Source organism: Aspergillus pseudodeflectus, assembly GCF_044049435.1.
Source record: "Aspergillus pseudodeflectus strain CBS 756.74 chromosome Unknown BJX68scaffold_67, whole genome shotgun sequence".
Taxonomy (NCBI): domain Eukaryota; kingdom Fungi; phylum Ascomycota; class Eurotiomycetes; order Eurotiales; family Aspergillaceae; genus Aspergillus; species Aspergillus pseudodeflectus.
In genome coordinates, this window is record NW_027263843.1 from 152788 (window position 1) to 163922 (window position 11135).

The following is an 11135-nucleotide window of genomic DNA, read 5'->3' on the forward strand; positions in this document are numbered from 1 at the left end:
ATGCTCCTGCCTGTTACACATCAACTTCGATAGCCGCCGAGTATGTAGTGGATTCAGGTTAAGTCTAAGCTGATAAGACAATAGCTTTTAGACCTCATATCTACGTCATAGCATTGCATACCCTTTTGATACGTGATATAAGAGACTTTTAGGGTAGATAGCAGTTGAGACTGTTGAGCATATACTTATGGTAAAGCAGCGACTGGTCACGTGTAAAACAATAAACTTGAGTAACTGGACCCAGCAACTTGAGAATTCTTGTCAATCATCATACGACGAAGAATCCGGACACCAAGCCTTGAAATGTGCTGACGTGCCCCCCCAAGGCTGGCAGGCCTGTCAGTCGCGAACCCGTGGAGGGTGAGAATGTATATACGATACGCGCCGCGTTTCAGCTCCCGTCCACGGGTGTTGGAGGGATGGCCGAGGGGTTCGCAGGAGGCCGCCAGGAAGGGAGTGACTGTTCCAGTTCCCGCCAGGTGGTGGAGCGTTCGCATCACCCCGCGAGTTATGCAATCGAGAGGCGAATGATCCTATTCATCAGAGAATCATGGATGCCTAATTTTATTCAGAAAGCTCAGACCAGGAATGAGAGAGCGGACAAGAATAGCAGCGCGCGCAGTCCGGAGATTTGGCTTGTCTCCTGCTTGCCAGTGCCTAAGCGCCGAGGGACATGCAGCAGCGGCCACCTCCCGCCGCCGATCGATCGCTCGAGTCGAGTCAAACGGAATCCTCCAGGCACAGATGGAGCCGTCGAGTTTCAGACACGAGCTGCCCTGGAGTCGTCCACGACGGGAGTCATCGGCTGTCTTGGGCGCTGGACAGCGTTCAGGAGGCGCGTTCCAGGTGTTGCAGGACTAACGCGCTGGAAGGGGATGATTCGCCCTTGATCCCCTTGAGCGTGCATGTTTGGCATCTGACTGAAGGGTTAGCTTGCCTGTCCTCCTGCCAATCATACACGATCCCGGCCTGGCGCGCGCCAACTGCTACGATTAGGCCTGTAAGTATGGAGACAGGGACTGGGCCAGGTATGCAGGTCGCGCGTTTGGGTTGGGCGACTTGGTTTGGTCCTTGCAGTCCAGCCTTTTCCTCCTCCTTCGCCCTGACAGTTTAGGGTCTTATTTATATCAGGAGGCAATCGCTCATGAATGCTGCACGAGATCTTAATCATCATCCCCCCATTCCTGAGCTCGACTCTCCCAGTGGCTCTATTTTCCTTTATTTTTTGGTCTTTCCCTCCTTCTGACGCTCTCTAGACTTCTGTTGTCTACACTAATACATTGTATTGCATTTGATCGGTCGAACTGTGTCTCACCCTGTCTTCATCGCTTGTCTCACACCTTGCCCCATACAATAGATCATCAGTTGACAGGACAACGAACGCATTTTTTATCCTGCTGGCAGGACGACTTTATCCCACATTCTTTACCCTGGGGATCATTCAGGAATTTTGCGACTGGCATCTACGTACTATCTACTGCACGGGCTTTTATTCATCAGACTATCGCTCTTCATTTCGCCGCCAGCCTTCCACCCTTTTCTTTCCGCACGAACTATATTGAACAATAGTACAACATACACAATGATGGACCTCAACAGAACAGCGCTGCAAGAGTTCATCACTCAACCCGTCTCGCGGGAGATGGTTGCTCATCTGGCCCATCAGGCTGCACGGGTCATCCGCTGTGAGCCCCATGTGACAACGACCACACATCATACTCACGGACAACATACACCACCGAGTACTCCCCCGATGGATGCTGCCGATATGCTGCCGTCAGTTGAGACTTTCATCGCATCCCTTGTTACTCGCTCGCAGGTTCAGGTGCCGACCCTGATGACAACCCTGGTCTACCTTGCCCGCCTGCGTGCCCGTCTTCCTCCGGTCGCCAAGGGTATGCGCTGCACCGTCCACCGCATCTTCCTTGCTTCTCTTATTTTGGCCGCCAAGAACCTGAACGACTCAAGCCCCAAGAACAAGCACTGGGCTCGTTACACAGCCGTCAAAGGCTACGAGGGCTTCTGCTTCTCTCTTCCAGAGGTCAACTTGATGGAGCGCCAGCTACTGTTCCTCCTGGACTGGGATACTCGCGTCAACGAGGCCGACCTCTTCCTCCATCTGGAGCCCTTCCTGGCTCCAATTTGCCACCGTCTCCAGCTTCAACAAAGGGAAGCTGAGATGCGCCAGCCCCGTGAATGGCGCAAATTCCAGGCATCTGCAGAGCTCCTCGCCTGCCGGCTCCGCCGCCAGAAACTGGAAGCTCGCCTGGAGGCTCGTCGCCGACTTCCTCCGAGCCCCAAGTCCTCCGCATCGCTGTCTTCCATGTCGTCCTCCTCGAGCCTTCAGAGCGACTCTTCTGCTTCCATGGCTGATTCTGAACGGTACCAGCCCTACCGTCCTCGACGGCGCCCATCGTCCCGCAGTGGCATGTCGGTATCTCCGCCCTCAGTCCAGGATGTCCCTGGATTGTCGCGGACAGAGACTGTCCCATCGCTCTGCTCCCGCTCGTCGAGCGTTGCCCCAAGCACTAGGAGCAACACTCCTGCCAGCCTGCGCCCTTCAAGCTCATACAACAGCATGGAGGACGTTCAAGTGGTTGATGCATCGCGTAGCCCAGGGCTTAGCAGTGGATACGTTCATCTCCCCTCAATGATGATCGCAGCCGACGTGGCCAAAGGAGATGGGTTGCAGCAGTCCACCAAAAAGATGCGAATGAGTGGCCATTCTACTGGAAGCAGCGGTTTTGTGGCGCGCTTCTTGGCGTCAGCTACTGGCACCTACATGGGCAACCGGATGCGGCCTCGCGCTTAGTCCCCCCCTGAAGTGGCCCGCGCTCCGCCTCCCCCATGATCGACCCAACCATCTATCATCCTCCTCCAACACGAATAACCACTGATATCTCGCACATGCGCTGTTTGAGCTGGCCTCACAAACACGCTAAGGACAAACTAGTTCGAACTACAACTTAATACCCTGCGATTCGTCGCCCAAAACAGGTTTCATCACACCCAACACCACAATACCCAGAACTCAATTTTGTTTCCAGTCTCGTTTCATATGTGACAGCTTGCATTTGCATCCAGAGGCGGCGTTTTTTTGTGTATCTCTTGGTTTCTTGTCCTTGCTTATTTGGGCCTTGGCTATGGGTGGTTCCGGGACATGATTGGATGTATGTAATATGGCATGTATGATCTGTGATCTTAGTGCAGAAGAAATGAACTTTGTGAAACTGTGAATTCGATGTCCTATTTGCCATTTGTATTTGGGCGGCGTCCGTCGCAATTTGCGGATGCTGGACTGGGCTTTGGCCAGAACATCCTCACAAACAGTGTGGTCGCAATCGGAAGGCACGCCGCAGTTGTGACTGATCGCGAGATATCCTTGAGGAATGGGGCCGTGGAATGTGGCGGGGCTGCTTTGCCCTCAACAATTTCAGAGTCTCAGTTCAGCTTGAGTCATTTGGCAATTCCTCGCTCTCGAGTCTCGAGTCCTTTCCCGCCCAGCATCTTCGATTTGTTTCTTGATAGTGTCAATACATACACGGGCTATTTTTGGGAGAGCCATGGATAGCCTCGGAGTGCCCCGCCCTGGGCCCTTTTGTCTGTCGTCATCTCGATCTCCACCATCGACAACAATCGCTTTCTCCGAAACGATAAAATCGTTTACAAGTCCGTCTGACTCAACGGAAACGGTCGACAACAACGGCCGAAAATCCACAAAGATCTGATAGCCCCGAAGTTCCAGCTTCGCCTGTTCGCTTTTTTTGCCACTTATATCTCCGAATCCGCCGCTTTCCCCCTTCCTACCGCCGGTACCTCCGATAGGTGACGCCCGATTATTATTGACATCGAAGCGAACTACTTCGTTATTGCCGCTTCGGGAGACCATATATACTGAGTCATCCCCCGCAGCCGAATAATATAGCAGCTCTTGCGTTTTTCATATCACTCTACCCGCCGACAATGCCCCTCACGATCCTATCCGGAGCGCAACTGCGCTCCCTGCTCACCTCGTTAGATCGTGATCAGATCCTCTCGCTGCAACAGAACCTCGGAAGTGCCCTTCGCGATTACTCCATTGGAAACCAGGACTCTGGGTGCGCGGCTACGCTCCAACCTCGACGGACGGCGGTTACGAGACTATGCGGGCGGACTACACTTTTCATGCCGGCGAGCACTCGACGTGCGATCGGGATAAAGGTTATATCCCTACAAGACCAAGGCGGGACACCCGGGTGTGAAGTTGAATCTGGGGAGGACTTGCGCGGTACGAAACGAGTCACTTTCGCGAATGAAGCAGGATCGCGGGCTTCGATGGCTTCGCTCTCCTCCGAGATGAGCGAGATGTCGTTTTCATCCCAGGAGGACTCCACAGAGCGGTCGTCGAGTACATCTAGCGAAAACGATCCGCTTCCGAATGCTTCCGTTGATAAGCAGCCTATCGACGCTGGGGTATCCAAGACTATGGGTGCGTGGCCGGCGGCTGGTTCGCGGGATACCTCACCGCAGGGTAGTATCACGCTACTCGACGATCATAGTCTGCCGTTTGGGTTGATCAATGCAGAAGAGTTAACTCCCTTCCGGACTGCGTTGACGTCTACTATGATCTTCAACAAGCGCAAGCGCGTGCGCACGATCGTGGTGTTTGGAGCAGGCAAGCAGGCTTACTGGCATATCAGACTGGCGCTCATTCTCCGAGGGGAGGATATCAAGCGCGTGTTCATCGTCAATCGGTCATTTGAGCGCGCCGCCCAACTTCTCCGCGAAATCTATGGACCTGACAATGCCAGCTGGCGCGGAAATGTCAAGTTCTCGGCTGTGAGCAGCGAGTTTGGAGAGTACAAGCGGATTCTCAACGACGCTATCAACAAGGCAGATGCGATATTCTGCTGCACACCGTCCCATGAGCCTCTGTTTCCAGCGGAGCTTCTCACTTCACGGGAAGGGAGACGGAAAGGTCGCCTGGTCAGTGCTATTGGGTCATACAAACCGCACATGTCGGAACTGCATCCGGATATCCTCCGAGAAGAAGTCGCAGTGAGGCCCCCACATCGCCATTTCCACAAGCACGTCCATCGAAGCGGAGTCGTTGTGGTCGATAGTCTGGATGCGGCGATGAAGGAGGCTGGAGAGCTCATCAAGGCAGATATCAAGCCGCAGCAGGTAGTGGAGATTGGCGAGTTGCTCATGGTTCGGGACGCAAGCAAGAACGCTACCACACCTAGCGACGACCAGAAACACTTACAGGAATGGGTCGAACGAGGCAATGTCATCTTCAAGGGCGTCGGGCTGGGCCTGATGGATTTGGTAACAGGAAGTGATTTGGTTGAGTTGGCGCGGGCGAGACAGATCGGCACGACGGTGGAGGATTTCTAAACATCTTTTCTAATCAACCATTCATGGGCTTTCTATTGTTGATATCCCGATTTCATGTACTTGTAGCTCGAGTAATCATAATTGTGAGCATGGTGATTTGCGGAAACCAAAAAAGCAAGCCCGCACCTGACCGCCCGCAAGGGAGATGGCCTGATATGACATCAAAGCATCACCTCACGCCCTGCCCTTGCTTCATCGCAGAATCTCTCTCGCGCAGTCTGCTGAGGGGGGAAAAATCGGGCCATGAAGGCTCGCAGCATGCGCAGAAGACGCGGCCGAAGTCTTTCTAATCCCGAGCAAATATTAGGAAGCTAAATCCAACCTCGTTTTCGCCAACACGCAAGTGTCACCCACTACGATCTACTGAGGGGCACAAGTCATCCCACTGGCGGCGCAGGTTGACCCCAACCCCATATGCAGCTTGAGCCTTCGCCGGCGCTTTTCTTTTTTCTCTTCTATTTTTCTTTCTATATATACTTGAGAGTTCTAGGCAGGTCCTAGGTAGTGTTCTCTCGTTCCAGCTCTCCAACTTCTTTATTGTTGCTACTTATCGCGCACTGATCGCGACCCCTCCATCATGCGCTACAACAGTATCTGTTTACCTAATGGCCAGTGCTTTCAAGTCACCGCCGTATTCGGCGGTTTCACTTTCAAGTCTAAGAACCTGAACCTGGGAAATTCAATTTTCCCCCCCGGATGGAACGTTGTCATTTCCACCCGCCAGCAGCAAGCCGACAATCGGCCAGACGGCGAAGTGCCTGATGAAGAACGAGGCCGAGCGCGAGAGGTCAACCAGAGGGAGGCTGCGCTCCGACCACGGGTCGTCCGATTCACAGGCCCTACCTTGTCGAGCGATGAGCTCTACATCTCATACATTGTCAATCCCCCGGACAGCAACTTCAAGCCCGTCACCTCGCCGACCCGGCAGATCGCCATGATGCTGTGGGTCACTCTTTGCTGGTACTTTCACGAACCCGAGCCGGATCTCCACATACATACTGAAGCTTCGTCGCGCACGCCCGTGGCCGGGAAACCCAAGGGCGACTGGCGGGTCAATATCCGGCGAGAGGGTATCTTCACGGGGCGCAATGTGCTGCAAAAGCTGGAGCGCATGGGACTCATCGCGTGCGACGACTCGTCTGTCGGGGTTGGACCATACCACGAGGATGGGTGGGCGCATATGTTTGTCAGCCGGCGCAGCTTCTGGCAGCTTGATCCGCGTCTGTATCTCTTTACCTTGAGTCCGCAGTTCGTACCGCAGACCGTTGCTAGGTCGGGGTTTGTTAGGGTTGCTTCCCCCTCGCGGGAGAGCATGTACTTGTCAGACCCAAATAAGCGTCCGACGTCTGCCGACTCGGGGCACTATACGCCGAGTGAAGGGCCGTTTGCTTCGCATAGCCATCTCCCGACTTTCTTCCCTCCCCCGCCACCTCAGTTTACCTTCACCAACGGCATACGGCACCCGATCCGGCAGAAGCCTCCCCATCAGGGCGAAGTATTCTATGTGCGATACATTCCAAGCCTTCAGCAGTACCTCTCCTTTCGAGTACCACAACTACCCTCCGCAAGGGACGCGTCTCGCCCACTTAGCCCCACGATGAGCATAGAGCCGCCAACCCCAAATACCCCATCGGATCTCGAGTATCTGCACAAGTGGATGAATGAACCCCGCGTCGACGCAGCATGGGGTGAGGCCGGCCCCATCTCGAAGCAAGAGGAATTCCTGCGACAGAACCTCTCCAAACGAAACAGTTTCCCTGTCATCGGATGCTGGGACGGAAAGCCGTTTGGCTATTTCGAGATCTACTGGGTCAAGGAAGACCCACTGGGACCATTAATCGGCACTGCCGATAACTATGACCGCGGTATCCATGTACTTGTTGGCGAGCAGGAATTCCGCGGGCCACATAGGGTCGCTGCGTGGCTTAGCTCGCTGGTCCATTACTGCTGGCTGGCGGATATGCGGACTCAGACTGTGATGTTGGAGCCGAGGGTGGATAATAAGAAGTATGTTTGCTGGTTTTTTTTATTTGAATCGCATTCGCGAGCGGTGCTAACTAGATGTGTTAGGATCATCAACTACCTGCAAAACGCGGGGTTCTACAAAGAGGGAGAGGTTACCTTTCCTCATAAGCAGTCGGCGGTGATGAAGATTCGTCGGGAATGTTGGGAGTCACCTTCTCTGTAATTCGCTGGAGGGTAATATCGATACATCCTGGCAAATGCATAGGGTTGGGCAGTAGGATGATATAGTCCCGTCGATTAGGTTTTCGCCTGGCACTTACTAAGGGCTATCGATTGAAGGAGAAAATCGAGTTGGGCGACTACAGCAGGCGCTTAGAGCCCATTGATTATTTGATCTTTCTTAAGCGTGCGATTCCTGGCGCCTTAGCAGATATTGGATTACTCGGTGTTGGTCTGCTCATCAGGCCACACTGCTCGATATGAGAACAGTTGATTCGTATCCAAAGGTCAACCTGACTCTTTAGACAGATCTCTGGAAATCTCTGGAGCCAAACCAGAGTCACTGGCTGGACTGCTGGGACTGGGAACCTGGATGTGAGTGGCTGCTGTGATTGTGATAGTGATGCAGCCCGGCGCGTAAACACACCAACCAGAGCGCAGCAAACACTCTTCACAAAGACTCGGGATTCCGCACCCCAATCATCCCAAGTTACAAGCGTCGACAGCCTGTGCGACTCCATCCTATATCACCCCCTTCGCCGTCCACCATACCCGTCAATCATCCGTTTCCGTAAGGGATTTGCGGTGGCTCGCAATGTGCTGCGATCCCAATCATACATAAACCCCACTAACCATCTCCCCTTGAGCTCGAGAAAAAAGCATCAGACATGCTGCCTCTTTTTGCAGCCGTCTTGTTTCTTTTTCCCGCTGTCGCCGTCGGTCAAGCTACTACGGTTGAAAACCCTCCACTCGACGAACCCCTGCTTGCTGTGCAAATTGGTGGAATTGTCGGAGCGTATGTGATATTTGTCGCTATCACACTTACTCTGCTTCTCGTCGTCGGACGCCGTCTTCGAAGAACGGTCCAATCGTCGAATTACACGCTGCAGGTTGAAATGATGAAGCCCAAGGCGCCCATCACCACGACGGCCAGCACCGACCCCAGCCCGGTCACCCCGACCAACAAGTCTGGCTTTCGATCGTGGACATCGCTCACAAAGGGCCACCAGTCAAAACCCTCGCACAATGGCAGTGTGAGCACGATCGACCATGAGTCTGTCATTGCTGCCGACCGCCGCAGGGCCCAGGAGCAGATGGAGATGCTCTACGCAGCAGTTATGGAGCACGACGAGCAGCGCTCCGCCGCCGCAACTTCCCCAGTCAGTCCGCAGGACTCGGTCGATATGAAGGAAATGGCCCCGCGATCCCCGCTGAGCTACCACCACACGAACCCATTCTCCGACCCATACCGGACACAACCACAGCAGTTCCCACCGCAGCCGCAACACCACCACCGGTTCGAACCGCATCAGTTCCAGCAACAGCTTGGTCGAACCCCGGGCTCTCCAGGCTTCGCCTCTGCCGCTCCCGCCCCCGCTCCCGCAGCGACAATCGCATCCCCGCCAACGAGCCCGCGCTCAACGACCTCCCGCCTCTCCCGCATCTCAAACCTCTCCCTCTTCCACTCGAACTCCAATCCCAATTCCTCCAACATCCAAGAAAAAGGCCACAAGCTCCGCTCCCCACGCCTGCCCCTCCGCAAACTCCCCATCTCCTCCCCGCTCGCCTCACCCGGGCACCCCTCCCCAGCCTCAGACCAAATCCCCCTCTCCCCACGCCTATACAACCCACCCCCACCACCCGCTCCACCCGGAACAATCACCCGCACATCAACCTCCACCTCCCAAGACCGCGGGAATGGAAACCGCGCACCCGCACCACCAACCCTAAACCTCCAAGCCGCGGGCGCCGCCCCCGGCGCAGGGCGCTCCTCCTCCTCCCTCCCCTTCCGAGAGGCATACCCGCAACTCCTCTCCGCGCCCCCGACAAAGACGACATACCTCGAGCGTCCTGAAAAAGGTCTGAATGGGCCACGCACGGGGCTGCCGACGCCGTATTCTCCGTACATGCCGTTTACGCCACTGACGCCCATGACGCCGAGTCGGATTGTGACGAAGAAGCAGAGGAAGAAGGAAGGGAGGGAGAATGGGTTGAGGGCGCTGAATGAGGAGGATGCCGTTCGGGATGAGAATGAGATGTGGGGGTATTGAGTGCATTTACAGTAGTTTTCTCAAGATTCTTTCTATTTGTTTCATTCTAGGGTGTTTGGTTTTGATATCCACAAATCGATCTATACCACTTATTGATACTAGCCGATTAATCTGAATTACTTCCTACCTTAGATTCTCATGTTCCAATCATTAGTTCAATGCAATCCCTGTCAGGTGAGCTAACTCATATCATGTCGGATGTTTATTTATCTCCAGCATTACATGTGGGACTTTGTCTCTTAGTTACATCACAGCGATCTATTAATTCTGTACTATATACTCTAATTAGTCTATTAGACAGATTATATACATCATCCATCCCATTACCATTCACATCCGCCTATACTCTCATCCCCAGTCTAATCGGCAGCCCAAATACCTCCCTTCTCCAACCGAGTTCTCTCCTCCGATTTAAACGCTTTTACCAACCTTTGAAAGCAACCATCCACCCGCCTGCAGCTTCTGAAAAACCCCATGGGGATCGTACTTCTTTGCAACAGTCTTCAACTTGGCAATGTTTTCCTCTCCATAAGTGGCAAGCGCATCCTGATCCCTCGAGGCGTAGTTCGTGTACTTGTACTCGAGATACACCCCTTCCTCTTTTGCAAGGGATTCCGCGGTGTCAACGATTGTCTTTACGGCGGCGCGTACGCGCTCTTCGTCGGCAGCGTTTCGCCAGTCGGCCATTGCGAGGAACCCTTTTATACATTAGTAACTATCTGTGGGTGAGGGGCGGGGTAGATAGGGCTTGAAGATGAGGGAGGAAGATCGAGGTGGGGAAAACGTACACTGTTGACCAACTGGATCAAGACCAAGAGGGGACTCGGCGCTCCGCTTCATGGCGAGAGAGGACATGGGTTGGAAAACGGTTGTTATAACGAGGCCTTCTACGTCAGCGAGGGCGGCGACCTGTTCTGCGCGTGCTTGCTCGATTGCTTTGTAGACTCCCAGCGAGGGGCGGGAGGACATTGTGCGGAATTCGTGGCTGATTGGTTAGCTTGCCTCACCTGGGTTCAGGTTATACCCATGGGGTATAAGGGGAGATGATAGGAGAACTTACAGCATTGGCTCCGGCGAAATGACACTCGCAACAGCTTGAACAAGCTCATAGACTGTACGGTTCCCCGCCGGTACAAAGGTCTGAACAAACGGAACATCAAGGAACGGGGCAAAGATAGCCGGGGTCTCCGTAGGGCTGCAGTAGACGTAGACTAGTAAGATAGCGTCGCCTGTAGCGTGCCAGATTAGAGTTGCTTGGTCGTCGCTCTCAATGGACTCGTGATAGACCATGAGGGCTTCAACAAGGTCGTTGTAGGCGGTTGGTGCGTAGATGCGGGCTTCAGAAAAGATCACGTTCGAAACAGTGGCCATGTCCATCCTGGTTACAATTCCAAAGTTTGGGCCACCTCCCTAGAAAGAATAATATTATAGCACCTTAAGGGCCCAGAAGAGGTCGGAGTTCTCTTTAGCATTGGCCTGGACGATGCTGAGGTCTGCGAGAACGACCTGTTATGGTGTTAGATA

General features: G+C 54.0%; 4 protein-coding genes across 4 annotated transcripts; 3 read left to right on the plus strand and 1 right to left on the minus strand.

Annotated features, from left to right (window-relative positions):
* The first annotated feature begins 1378 nt into the window (after nt 1–1378).
* BJX68DRAFT_189618 (cyclin family protein) lies at nt 1379–3238 on the plus strand. Its single transcript, XM_071037351.1, has one exon. It carries the CDS (start codon nt 1583–1585, stop codon nt 2810–2812), a length of 1230 nt encoding a protein of 409 aa, XP_070893962.1. The 5' UTR covers nt 1379–1582; the 3' UTR covers nt 2813–3238.
* Nucleotides 3239–3963: 725 nt separating this feature from the next.
* BJX68DRAFT_258604 (putative proline utilization protein PrnX-like) lies at nt 3964–5376 on the plus strand (the record flags this gene model as incomplete). Its single annotated transcript, XM_071043549.1, has 1 exon — nt 3964–5376. One exon carries the CDS (start codon nt 3964–3966, stop codon nt 5374–5376), a length of 1413 nt encoding a protein of 470 aa, XP_070893963.1.
* A 577-nt stretch (nt 5377–5953) lies between these two features.
* BJX68DRAFT_258605 (GNAT family N-acetyltransferase) lies at nt 5954–9611 on the plus strand (the record flags this gene model as incomplete). The annotated part of the gene is made up of 3 exons (XM_071043550.1): nt 5954–7383; nt 7447–7541; nt 8287–9611. The coding sequence occupies 3 exons, from the start codon at nt 5954–5956 to the stop codon at nt 9609–9611; spliced, it is 2850 nt and encodes a 949-aa protein (XP_070893964.1).
* A 251-nt stretch (nt 9612–9862) lies between these two features.
* Nucleotides 9863–11123, minus strand: BJX68DRAFT_189752 (uncharacterized protein). Its single transcript, XM_071037355.1, has 4 exons — nt 11046–11123; nt 10672–11021; nt 10400–10596; nt 9863–10309 (listed from the first exon to the last, which is right to left on the minus strand). The coding sequence occupies exons 2-4, from the start codon at nt 10986–10988 to the stop codon at nt 10023–10025; spliced, it is 801 nt and encodes a 266-aa protein (XP_070893965.1). The 5' UTR covers nt 10989–11021; nt 11046–11123; the 3' UTR covers nt 9863–10022.
* Nucleotides 11124–11135: the final 12 nt, after the last annotated feature.